The sequence below is a fragment of the Eleginops maclovinus genome, chromosome 5, assembly GCF_036324505.1.
Source record: "Eleginops maclovinus isolate JMC-PN-2008 ecotype Puerto Natales chromosome 5, JC_Emac_rtc_rv5, whole genome shotgun sequence".
NCBI lineage: Eukaryota > Metazoa > Chordata > Actinopteri > Perciformes > Eleginopidae > Eleginops > Eleginops maclovinus.
This window is the reverse complement of record NC_086353.1, coordinates 5,332,741-5,346,407: the sequence shown is the minus strand read 5'-3', so window position 1 is coordinate 5,346,407 and position 13,667 is coordinate 5,332,741. Positions and strand designations below refer to the sequence as shown.

Below are 13,667 nucleotides of genomic sequence, written 5' to 3'. Positions count from 1 at the left end.
TGGTATTGCATTCGATCATGTACATTTTTAGGAGCCAGTAAAGTGAGTTTGAGATTTCTATGGGATTCATTGTGCAGCCTATTTCATATGGAGATGTTTCCACAGAAATGGAAAAGACATATACTGAGATAATTGAAGTCGGGACAAAAAGGAACATTGGAGGGAAAAAAGGAGAGGAAAAGAAGATAGTATGACGTCAGATAAATGTTCCTCAAAATTGACGTTATATGACTCATAATTGCCCTAAATATCTAGTATCCCTTCCCTGTGTAAGGCACAGTGGGACAGTCATCAGACGGCGGACCCCGAGAACGGATTGACAGTAATGTGATACGGTAAGAAAAGTCCTTTTTTTGGCAAGAGTCAAATAATTGTAGGTTACAGCTAGCCTGGCATAAATCACCGCAGCGCGTGCAACAAAGTGGTTATAATAATGATGAGTTTTGAGGCTTGGTCTGTGTGTGTGTGTGTGTGTGTGTGTGTGTGTGTGTGTGTGTGTACCTTCTGATAGGATGTGGTGTCAGCAGTGTGTGCCTCTTCCTGGTTCCTCAGGACTCTCTGAGTGTCCAGGTTCAGTCCTTCCAGTTGCTTGATCAGATGGCTCTGCTCCGCTGCGTGCTGCGTGCTCTGTCTGTACAGAGTCTGCACCTCTGCAAACTCACAACTACACACACACACACGCACACTAAATTTGATGTGACTGTTAAAGTAAACAATATAATAAGACTGAAATTACATGTTCAAGTCAGGAAAAGTCAGACAAATATAATTTATTTTCTAAGACTTTGTGATTAAGTTAAATGTGTAGATGTCATCACAAAAAAAAATCTACCACATAAAAAATGAATTTCCAATTTTAGGATAAACCTGGGGAAGTTTGTTTCTTTCATTCCCTCAACATACACTGACCAAATTGAAACGTTGACTTTAATTGTTTTAATGTATTATGTCAACAGATTACACACACATTTACATACAAAGTTTCAATTTCTTCAGAGCATCAATATCAGCATTTAAGTCTGGTAACTTATAGGAATACCGCTGTCTACCTGGCAGAAACCTAAAGAAGGGTGTGTTCTCCTGATGTGACTGACACGTCGGAGTGCCTCTGGTATTAAAACAGAAAAGTAGTTAAAAAAGGTTGAGATTACCACTAAGGCTCCTACGGTTCTCACCGTTTTTTTTTATCATATCGACTAAAGCTTAGCCAAAGCCTGCCCTGTTTCCCTTTCCTCCTTCTTTTAAAGCACATCCACTATGCAGGGCTTATCAAGTGGCTTTAGATGAACCAGAGTGGAAGAAATCTGTGTCACCCCCAAGCCTCACAGCGTAGCGAGCAATGTACTAAATGCTACTGGTCACAGTAACAGAGGTAAAGAAACGCCTGGATGGGACGGATGTATTCTTATTGAAGCTAATGAAGTGACCCCCAAAAAACATAGAAAACAGACACTGAGCTGCATTGAGCAGCGCTTAAGTTGGAAGGGCTCACCGAACTTGATTGAGTTGCCCCTCTTTTGCTGCCACCTCCTTCTCTTTGGAGGAAAGCTGAACTGTTAGACTGCTGCTGTGGCTCTGTAGGTTGGATAACTCCTGCCAGGCACTGTGAAGCTGATCCTCCAACTTCTGGGGTAGAAAAAAGTCCAGACAGTTAATTTCTACTTCAGGAACAGAGCCCATAGCATGTGTTTGCAGTGGATTGAAGATTAGGCCATGTTAACACAGACTAGTGAGGTAGCTTACCCTTTAGTTAAATCAAATAACTTGTTGTATTGTGATAAAGCGTAAATGTTGGATTTAAAACATATTTTTCAATCATTCTGATGGAACAACTCTCATTTATGTCCCACTTTTGTCTTCCATCAGCAACTTAAAGCATCTTTTTAGTCAAATCTGATTATTCAAACTTACACACGTAACTATATTGAATGTGCATTGGGCTGTGAGCACTGTCAAAACACTTGTAAGCACAAAGCTTCAGTGTGGCTGAGCAGAAGCGGAGGACTGCAGCTGCTGCTCGCTTTGCTGCAGGTGCAGACAAGGTGTTAGTGACAGCTTTTTCCTCATAAGAAGAAACCATTAGAGCATCTAACACAAAAAGGTCCTCAACACCTGACAGATTAAATGTAATTAAAAAGAAATTCACACGGCCGGAATCAACCATATGCAGAAATAATTAGTCTTTGGCAATTACAACAAAAAGGACGAGGGAAAGATGGCGTACTAACACTTGAGTGTGTAAGGAATGTGTACATATGGGAGGACAGTATGCCCGAAAATACATTAAAATAACCCATTGCAGGAAAACTGACAATGATTACATTTTAATGATCATGATTGCATAATTGTCAAGCAGCTAAATCCTTAAGTTTTAAAATAGGTAAACTAACCTATTTTAAAAAGTAAATATGTATCAGCTTTAGGGCTATTTTGTCCAGCTGTATTTGATCTATGCATGCCCTGGATTAAATGATAAATTCCTGGACAAATCTTTGTTATGTAAAACAAATTGGTGAGATGTATCCACCGTGCACCCCATCTCCATCCCTCAAATGAAGTATGATACAAAAAAAACGAGGAACAGGTGGAGTGTCTCAGGCTGTGATGGATGTGCATAGACTAGTTGCCGGGCTCCATCCTGTCCAAGTGTAATTACTCTGCTGCCCTGACTTATTCAGGACTTCCTGTCTTACTCCGTTTGACTAGCGTAGCGCTGTGTATCATAACAATTAGTCAATGGGGAGAAGCGAAGAGAGGGAGGCGCTCATGTCCTGGGACTCTAGCAGCTGATTCCGGTTTGAAATGAGAACTGGACTTTGATGTATTGGTTAATTGTTGAAAAGAAACCCTGCTGTCACTGTCTGATGACTGTATGTCCACAGAGAAGAGCAGTATTGAATAATACCAATGACTGTAGGAAAGGCACTGCTTGCATTTTGAAAGGAATAAAGTCCTCCAACTACCACAGACTCAACGACTTCCAAGAAGTTCCTTTCAGTTCTGGTCAGCTCAATTCATTTTTTAACCCAACCAACGAAGACAGGTCTCCCCATGTTGAATCATAATTTTTCATTCCTTTGAATATGGTCTTTGCATATTTAAATTGTGTGCTTTTCAACAGAGTTATTTTTATATTCACATGCTGAGGAGGAAAGGGTATGAGGGATCAGAGAGTTCAAGGTGTGCAGAAGAAAGGGAAAGCGAGAGGACGGAGCCCTTCCTGTATAACTTTGTGTGTGTGTGTGTGTGTGTGTGTGTGTGTGTGTGTGTGTGTGTGTGTGTGTGTGTGTGTGTGTGTGTGTGTGTGTGTGTGTGTGTATGGTCCCCGTGTCCGTACCTTGACTCTGTCCTGGGCGGCATCCCTCTGGGTGTTGGCCTGCCTCACTTTCTCCTCCAGGTCAGCTCGCAGGGCGACCCAGCGGGAGGTTAATCCCTCTTTCTCCTCCTCTTGAGCCTTCACCACCTGCCGCTCCTCCTCCTCTTTCCTCCTACACTCCATCTTCATTTCCTGAATAAGAGAGGTGTGTGTGTAAGGACCAGAGTGGGGGGTCATGAGTGCCAAATAAACAATGGAAGATGGAAAAGAAAAAGTAGTGAATCAAAAATGAAAAGAAAGATAGAGAAGTACAAAAAGAGGAGCGGCCCATGGGGTCGGGCTGAGATGAATATGTAAACAGTGGAGCGCCTTTTGCTGTGGGAGCCCCCTGCATGGGCCTCTGATTGGCCAAGGTCACTGCTGCCGTATGACTGAGCCAATGCGTCCAGATGTTGGCTGCTGTTGGCCGAGCCGTGCCGCAAGAGCTGGGCTCCTGCAGGTACAGGGGCCCTTGTGTCTGCTTTAATGAGAGGCTCCTAATGAGAATGCCGGTTTCTGCAGGACCCATTAGACTCAACCCCAGGTCTCCTTTGATGCTGTCCCCGACAATCTCTCGCCACGAGACCTCACAATGAATGTGTAAGGATCATTCCTTTATCAATTAATCATAGCCAGGTCCCAACCAAGCATAATTAGGGAGAAGCCACACCATCACATGCACTCTTCTTCACTTTCCCCCACTGAAGCAGTCATTAAGTATTTATCTGTTAACAACCTGCTACCCTCTCTCCCTCTATCTCTCGCACACACACCCAGTAGTTAAGTATTCTCTGTTGTCAGAGTAAGAAAGAAAGCTCAAAGCAAGAAAGGGTGAGATATGGCGAGGGCGAAAAGCAGGAGGAGAGACACAAAGACTGTGTTCAAGAGGGCTGAGCAATCCCCTTCCTCCTCTAAAAGACTCTAATGCCTGTGGATAGAGCCCAGGGGGACTTGTCGTGTTCAGTGTCGCACAGAAAAGAGACTTTTTGACTCTTAAGGCCCAGACTGCCACAGAGCATTTGTTCCACCTGCCTTAAGTTCCTGAGTGTTATTGACCAGTTGTTCACGCAGAGCTGTCAGCTCCTTCTTCATTAGGGAACTCTCCTCGTCCACCGTCTCCGTCCTCCTCTGTGAGAAGTTGTTAATCTCCCGCTGCTGCCCTGTCACTCTCTGTGGCAGACAGCGACAGAGAGAAAGGAAAAAGAAGAGCCCTGAGTTACAATATGGTGTTTGAAAACTTTGAGCAAAAACAGCTAGAACCAAATAGAATATAAATGGCAAACATTCCATCCTGATCGCCCAAAATGATATCAAACAGTATGATATAACGTGAAATGTGTTGCGTCATAAATATTCATTTTTTATAAACATTTTCTGTCAATTCTGCTTTAAATCTTTGAATATGTTAAGCATCAGAACATTATGAAAGCTGCCCATTAGAATTGTCTTATGTGTCAAGGTCATGTCAGTAAATGCCTTTTTTTGTTTTAACAATAACAAACCTAAACATATCCAGTTCACCATATTGTTATACAAGGGAAAGCCACACATGTTCACATTTAAGAACCAGGAATCACTAATTATCTTGGCTTTTTTATTTGAAAAAACAGTGGTCTGATTAATGCAATGAATAATTAACATTTTGTATGAACAGCTTTAACTGGAAAGCTACCTCACAATATTAAGACGTTACTGTGCGTCGGGAAATATCATGAAGCTCCATGATGACCAATTTAATCATTTACAGGGTTGATCAAACCAGAGGCCAGAAGAAATTGTTCAATGATTTTAATGACCAGCCACTTTTGATGCGGGGATGTTGACCTCATGTTTTTTGGCAGCCTTTGTGGCGTTAGTAGTAGGAGGCTGGCCTCTTAACAGCGAGTCAGCCGGGGTTTGGCATTGGCTGATAATCCACAGCCTTGTGCGGGTACACCCTCCTCTCAAGTAACACTGTGCTCTGGGATGCAATTAATTGCCATGTTGAGGGAAATCACTCAGATATATCCAGATAGCGGATTTAGTGTTCCTCGCTACTCCTAGCTCGCCGGGCTAAGAACAGAGGGGCTTTAATAGAGATTTATACTGGAGAGCAGAAAATAAATTCAAACGTTGATAATGAGGTAGGCGAGAACAATTTGAACCCCAGTAGTGCTCAATTGATAGAGGAGGGAAAAAAATAGGGGGGGGTCCGCCAAGTTAAGAGGTCTAGGACAGAAAGATTAGCATTTGAAAATTCCCAGTGCAGTTCAAAAATGAAAGCTAATTATGTTACAAAACTGGAAAGGAGAAGAATGGAGAGAAAGAGGTGGAAGAAGAAAAAACGTCATCAAAGTTGGAAAGTGGAGACATTAAGAGGAGAGTAAGATCCTGTGTGGACTCAGTGGACCATCACTTCTCCCCAAAAAAAAAGAGGAAAAACCAATTAATCACTGTTTGGGTCGAGACAGCAGAGGAGATGATGGCTATCAGAGGGCCGAATGACACAGCACGGAGCCCGGTGCTATTAATGGGTTCTCAAATAGCCTGTACGTTTCATTAGAGGAGAACAAGAAACGTCTGAAACGCACGGAAACAAGAAGCATGCAAGAATGAAAAAGGGAGAATTATTGTAATAATTGATTGGCTTTTCTGTGAAAGCTACATTGGAATTCATCAAATCAGCTGACTAGAAGTAAATGGGTTTATTTTGGACTAAAAGTAATAAATTCAATAAATAATAATAAGCTCTTAGTGCAGGAAGTCTGTTCAAAAATTGTAGACGCTGAAGGCGGTGGTAAAGTTGTCAGGAAAAGTCAAAGAATGTCTAGATACTTGTGCAATTAGCCGTGGTAAGTGATTTTCCTGCCAGTTATTAGTTTAATACTTACAGACACATTCATGCAGATCAATATAGATTTCTGTTCACCACCGTCTCGTTAAAATCAAGCAGACTTCAGAGAGATTGTTTTTCATTTTTAAAGGGAAAGGGTCATTTCTAAAGTGGCATTTTAAATACAAAATAATTCATTTTCTTTTGCTTAATATGCAATAGCAGGCCTAAATGAAAAGGGGCACTTTAACTTACCAGCCCTTTATATAATTGCACAAACCAGTGGCTTAAAACCTGATGGCTTATGAATTATTACGACTGAAATGAAAGCAACTTCAACAAAACAACACAGTAGACACAGTGTAAAGATGCCATTCTAACATATTGATGAGTGTTTTATATGTTATGCTGTCTTCTTATTATCTTGAAGGAATCGTTTTGTACGGTGAGTTTGTTCTCTTATGTGCTATAGCAGCCTGGTTTTTGTAGGATCCTCTATGGTATCCTGTACAGAGGCTGTATGAATAAAGCTGGAGAGATTTCTATCATGGGTGATAATGCATAAGCTATTATTTAACGACCATTGTTTGCTCTTAGAACTTGTTCCTGTTTAATGAAACAAAGCAGATATTTACATGTGACATCACATTTGAATCAGTTTCTTTATTTTTGTATTATTTGTGAGAATCTGTGAGAGAATGTCAATATGTTGGCTGACAGTTTTACTACCCTCAAACTAAAGGCCCGAATATTCTACTGAAATAAAGTTAGATGTAATCCTATACCTTGTGCTCTGATGAGTTGATACTATAGCTACTGTATCGACTGGATGGAGTTAAGATGGCCGAGGAGGGTAATGTAAAAAAAACACTGGCAAGCTGATGACTCCATTACAGCCTCGGTCTCATTAGGAACGAACACGATTCTGGATGAGGGATGCTAATGAAGGAGACTGACAGATGCTTCAGTGGAGGGATGATGATCTGGAGTAAATTACATTAGTGATGTCATTATTGTCAGCCATCATACCATCAAGAAATATTACTCAAAGGGCGGTGCAAGAAGAAAGCAGGTAAGAGAGAGAGGGAGAGTTTGAGGCGGATCTTATTTGTTATATATATGCATTTTCACTTCATTGGACATTTATGCAAGCAGAGGATAAACACTAAGGTCACTAAAAGTGTTTCAGGGAAAGACATACACCAGCAAAGAAATAAAAATAAATTACTGTTATTAAAATGTCCAATAAATAATGTTATGACTAGAAATTCTGTGGTTTTGTCTGGAGATGTGGTTTGAAGAAATGAATGGGAAATACCATTAATGTGAACTTTTGGACAAAGTGCTGAGGAAATCATTTTACATCCAGTAGCTTCAATGGAGCTGATCGTTGCCCAAACACATATTTTTAGATTTGTAAATATGGTCAGTCAAAAGAAGATTATATATGAATATAATCTGATAAAAAACTTGTACTTTTTGCAGAAACATCCCAATGCTTACAACTATACGCCTTGCTCAAGTAAATATTTCACAGCATGTTGAAATATCTCCATCATTACTAATATCTAACAGACATTTGCTGAACACAGAAGGTTGCAGTTGGTTATACAGAAGTACTGTACCTGCTCCAGGTCCTGGATCTTGTAGTCTTTGGTCTGAAGGATCTCCAACACCTTCCTGTCCTTGATCTCAGCTTTGTACTTCTCACTACAGGAAAGAGAAAAGTAAAGAAAATAGGTGTGTGTCCATAGAGATCTAAAAGGGAGTGACCTGAGGCTGTTGGTTTATATGTCTATCCTGGAAGGTTAACACTTAACAGGCCTTTACTTTATATCACAGTGCATGTACAGTAGACAGTATGCCTTCACACTACCATACTACATGTGTTCAGATGTTCTTTCCCACTTTAAGTGTACAAGCTGAACTTTGTAACAGCTGTAAATGTCCTTTCAATATCAATTTATAATTCTTTGAGCATCTGCTGTCCGTGCCAAACAAAGAATACCTCTTTACATGACATTGAAAAGGAGAATCACTTATAAAAGGTGAGCTGCTGTATGATCCTGCTACTTCACCAAACTCTAAACTTTTCTCTCTTGCCACCTAGCACCTCTTTTATCATAATGAACTTTAAGCGAGACAAAAACAAGGCATCAATGTGGGACCTGTTTGTTTCAACTGCTTTAGGCCACTAGGGGCCACCCATTCCCTCCGCTCATCACCTGCTCCTTCTACACCTCCCATCAGCGGGGCTTTTTCTCTCGTCTCTTCGCCTCTTCTGATCAGCCCTCTCCCCTGGTAGACACTGAAATACGTATCTGGTGTCCCGGTAGGAGCTGGAACGCAGGCTGGCCTAGCTACATCTCCTTGTATATTGGGCTGTGTTCGCCATGTCCTGAGCAACCAACCAATCACTCTACAAGATCCTCACAGGAAGGGGAGGGGAGGCTGAATGGCAGTTCCCAGCGGGCACCAGCGCTTGACTGGAGTCGACACAATTACCATGTCAATATCCTCCTGCGCATCAGGTGATACAATACACATAGGCTCTCTGGGTGCATGTTCCCCCACGAGTCCCGGCGGACCCACATACTTTGAAGGGTTTCCTATGGGGCTGTAAAGGAAGTGAAGAGGGTGTGGAGAACGAATGAGAGGCACAGGTTCTCTCTACTCGCTGCTGCACTGTGCTTTACCCCTATTAACGGTCTGCTAACAACTGACAGACCTCAAAATGTACATGATATGCACCCCTGATAGAGAAGATATCATTCTGAGGGATCCCCGGAAGGCAGGAGTTGGTAAAAACTAGGTCCAAGTTAAACTGGGCAGTGGCTACAAAGAATGAGTCACTGAATTAGAACTCTTAGTGCAGGAGATTGGTTTCGCAAACGGCACACGCAGGAGGCAGTGGATCAGTTGTCAGAATAACGATGTGTGGATGCTTACACAATTAGATGTGATTATTTATCTTCCTGCAAACCATTCGTTTAATACTAATAAGAGTTACGTTAATGGAAATCTAAACATGTTTTAGTTCACCAAAACCTTGTTAAAATCAAGAACAATTTATTGAGACAACGTTTAGCATCTTTTGATTGGACGCTTCTGCATTATTATAAAAGGGAACGTTTTTTATTTCCAAAATGGTGTTGTGTGCATAATATGCAAAAGAAACAAAATACAAAGATCACACATTGTAGTTTCGGGCCGTTTTTATAACTAGGTTTAGCCAGTGGCTTAAAACTGTGGTGGATAATGAATTATTATTAGTAATATTAAAGCATCTTCATTATTTTAAACATATGTTTGTCGAGAAGAAGATACCAGTAAGTATTTGTTTTCATAATAGGGAGGAATACATTTATTTTATCCAACTGCTATCAACTGGGAACAGGCCTGAGCCCTTCTCAAAGTTCCCATGCCACTGTGTTTGGTGTAGCTTAGCCACGCCACAGAAGAGGTCATATTCAATCTCACAATTTATCCGATAAAGACAAGTATTTGGCAGGAGTGTTTCAACGGTCTAGAATGGGTGCAGTGTAGGAGGAGTGTTTTCATTAAAAGGGTTTCCATGGTTGAACTGCTAGACCGGGGATAAGAAGGCTTAAATCAGCATCTGCACCAGATTTGGTCGTAACCCCGGCAGAATGGCCGAGGTGCCTTAAACACCCCTTGAACGACTTTCACACATATTTCTTTTCACTTGTGAGATAAAGGAATTTTCAGCTATTGAGCCTCTCAGGTAGCAATTTGAAAGATAAATCTACTCACCGCTCAACCACCAAACTGACAGCCTGGGTCAAGTCTGGATTTGCCACTTGCAGGCGTTTCCATAGGGACCACACAAACTCCTTGTCTGCCTGTGAAAATAAAGGATTCAGCGAGTCAACAGCTGTTATTCTTAATTGAGATAAATTGCTTTTGATACATTTGTCTCAAAATGCAAATTGGTCTTGAGGAAAGCCATGGCACATCCCGGCTTTTTCTCACTGAAAAACAAAAAAATAAATAGGATTCTCAGTGACATTAGCATACGACAGAAGGGGTAGCCAATCAATAATTTAAATATCTTGTACAAAATAGTTTCTGATCCGTCCTGCCCTCTCTAATCACGAGCCGCTCTTAACAAGAATTTTCCTCGCTGAGATGTGACCTTCGACTCAAGGGGAGGCAGCATTGACACTTGTCATTATGCACTATTTATGACTGGGGAGGGCTGGGATCCAAATCAAAACACAGCAGTCGAGCTCGCATTTTCTTTATTAATCAATTGCGCTCTGGATATGTTTTCCACTACAGCTCCAAAGTAACTAGCCCCAAAGAAACTCAAAACTGATGACAGAGAGAGTCATCTTCAAGTAGAGAATCCCAGCCAGCCCCTGACACATTTCCAATTCAAATTGTCTCGCTGCTTTTTCAAACATTTTTAAGCTACATTACATTTAATGAGGGACATCTAAAAAGTACATTTTCTGACATTAAAAGACAGAATTATACCAAATCGACTTAATATAAAATTATCTGATAAATTATGTTCACATCATCATAAGATAAAAGTCATCCCTCCCACTGGAATCTACTGGTCTCCAATTAGTACATGAATCTTAACCCCCTTCTCAAAAGTGTCTTATCAATTATTTACTAAAATGGCAGAAGCAGACCTTGATAAGACCATGAGCTGAACACATAAGTGGAAGGACTGTAAAGTTTCTGTATGTATGTGAGTGTGTATACAGATTGGGAGCAGGATGAAGGAGGATGGAGATCTCACCAAATCAGCGCTGCAATGCCACGCAGCTAACAAATTAAATTAAATAAGCAGTGTGGATGAATAGAAAGAGGTGGTCTCCCTTTGCCTGGCCTTTGGCTGCCATTAGCCGCTCCACAGACAAGTGTTCAGTCAGGACCCTCATCAAGATCCCTCCTCCACCATATGTGTACTTAAAGATGCATTGAATGTGCGTTTGATGGTGGCTGAATTATTCATTTTGAATCTAGACACTGAAACACCATGGGCTAACCATACCAATGAAAGCATCTGGAATTCAGCCACATATTAATACAATTAGCATGGTCTAGTAGGATCATTTGCTGGCCGACAGAGGAGAGTCTTTGTAGTTAATGGCTGTCCTGAAGAACATCTTGCCAGAGACTTAAGACATCAGTGGTATTCAAATGGCACTATTTAAATGATACTCTGCACAGCTAAAGGTCTCTATTAGATAGACAGAATCACTGATGTTCTGCTCAAGACAAGACCACCATGATGGCTTCGACATTCAATGTAGAGCAGCAGGAACAGTCTCAAGACAAGTATAACTGTAAATTAGATGTATGATAATGTAGTTCTTTTTGTCACATTTTTTTATAATGTAAAGGTGTTTTTTATCCGTCAAAAAGGGCTATAACTAAATATGCTAAGGACAGCAGTTGTGCTTCTTTATTTGTTGTTAGGTGAGCAAACTGCTCTCATTATACAATACACCTGCTTGTCCAAACACTGTAAACACCTTAGAAATCGTATAGCAAGAAAAAAATGCATGTTTATATGGTTATCCTTAAAATATGCATATGCCATATGGCGATTAGAAGCATATTAATAGAGTGTTGTGGTTAATGTAAGGTGCAAGTCTCGATTTACACCGCTATACAAGTTGGAAATTATACCTTGTATAAGAAGGTCTCTCTCATATCTAAGTTAACTCTAAAAAGTTAACTTCAAACGTGAAACTGTATATCACAGGAAAATAAAAGGTAACAGGCAGACATGTGGTTACAGCCAAAAAGCAACACAACAAATGTTCCTGCCACATGTGTCAGGTCTAATAGAAACAGAAAATGTAACACATAATCTGCTAAACCCCACATCTGTCTCCCTACCTGTATAGAAATGTACTGTGAATATGCAAAGTGAGAAATGCTGGGCTAAGTTCTCCCATGTTATTAGGCACCACCTGGTGGTGAATATGCAAGGACACCCTCCCTCATCCTCACTCACAGAGTGAAGATGAAAGCTTCTCTGCATGCTCACAAGCCTTTTCTGTGTCTTTGGTGGTATGTACTAAAATAAAAAAGGGCTATTGTAGGTCATTTCTTTTTCAAATGTACCTTGGAAGCAGATATTTTCTGCTCATTGTTGGCTCAGGTATGGTCAGGTAATTAACAGACATGTTTGCGGCTAACAAAACAAAAAATATATGTTTTATACAAATCTTTAAATAATACCTAGCCTAACTCCCTGATACAAGAAGAGGCTCAGCTGCTATTCTTAATCTTAACACTATAAGCATTAGTTCTTAAAATGAGTGGAGGAGAAACAGAAATACTTTTATTTTTAATGATGTTAAACAATGACACATTTTGTATGCATTTTAGGTGAATCATTGTTCCTAATCTATTGAAAATGCATATAATGGTAATCAAGAGAAGACATAGTTGGGAATATAAAAAAGTGGGTGGACATTTTTCTAGTTCTAATGAAGAATACACAAAGCATGCAGTATAAGCAAGAGGTCGTAGCAAGTTGTTCATATAGTCAGACAAAATAAACTACAAATGTTTGTCGAGACTGCAGTCTCATATGAATATATCAACATCATATTTTTTTTACACTTGTTAAAGCAATGCATATCAGTCATTGCATCATTGGGTTCATGCAAAGCACAAATATGGGAAAATAACAGTTCATGAAAAAGTATTCACTGAGTGAAAAAATGTCAACATGACTAGAAATTTGCTGATTATAAAACATGTATTCAGTTCACTTTTTATAGCAATTTTATGATATTGTGCTATTAAATAAGAATACCACATCTGGCAGTGTGTGCAACTACCTCTTAACAGAACACACGTATCAACTGTACATACCTGGCATTGCATTAACTCATCTGATAAACTGTTCACTTGCTCCTCCAAAACGAAGATGCGAGAGTTGTCTTTGGTGGACATTTTGGAACTAAAAAGGGAAGCAAAATAACAAATGAGGTCAGTTTGGACTGGACATTTGTGACAGTAGATTATACAGTTACAGGGATGTTACCAAGCCCCTTCACCGGAGATAACAAATAGGATGTACTCTTTATCTGACGTTAGCTTACGTTGGTTAACTTTAACATTAAGAGTTTAGCTCAGTCGCAGAATGAGACTTAACAACATTATGAAAGAGTACAAACCGTTGGTCTCTTACCCGTTTCGATAGCTCCCTTACACGCGGATATAAACACTGCAGCAGAAGATTTAAAGCTCTAAGCTAAAAGAATAAAGTGCTGCTGTAGCTGTTTGCTAACGTTAGCCACATCACAAACATTCATATTTTCATTTCCTTGTTTGCCGTTGACAGTCTTCCGCGTTAAATCAGAAGGACGTCACTGCCTGCTTCAACGAGAGAGTTGTATTATCCATTAAAAGTACAAGTTGTTGCTTTTTCTCCAACAACCAAACAAACGTTATCAGTAAATCATTACACCGTTGTCAATAACGACCAAAACTCTTTCCTGC

General features: G+C 40.3%; 1 protein-coding gene across 5 annotated transcripts in view; it reads right to left on the bottom strand.

Moving 5' to 3' along the window:
• The window catches only part of cntln (centlein, centrosomal protein), an 85,107-nt gene extending 71,440 nt beyond the window's left edge, over window positions 1-13,667 (bottom strand). For 3 of the 5 annotated variants that reach the window (XM_063882995.1, XM_063882999.1, XM_063882998.1), the window contains exons 1-8: window positions 13,357-13,667; window positions 13,038-13,125; window positions 9,942-10,030; window positions 7,793-7,877; window positions 4,388-4,525; window positions 3,338-3,508; window positions 1,493-1,626; window positions 502-664 (exon numbers count right to left, since the gene is read on the bottom strand). In XM_063882995.1, the coding sequence (XP_063739065.1) occupies window positions 502-664; window positions 1,493-1,626; window positions 3,338-3,508; window positions 4,388-4,525; window positions 7,793-7,877; window positions 9,942-10,030; window positions 13,038-13,118 (861 nt within the window). In that variant the 5' untranslated portion in view covers window positions 13,119-13,125; window positions 13,357-13,667. Of the gene's footprint in view, window positions 1-501; window positions 665-1,492; window positions 1,627-3,337; window positions 3,509-4,387; window positions 4,526-7,792; window positions 7,878-9,941; window positions 10,031-13,037; window positions 13,126-13,342 lie in introns of those variants that run through there. The other 2 variants (XM_063882996.1, XM_063883000.1) reach the window with 2 other exon arrangements.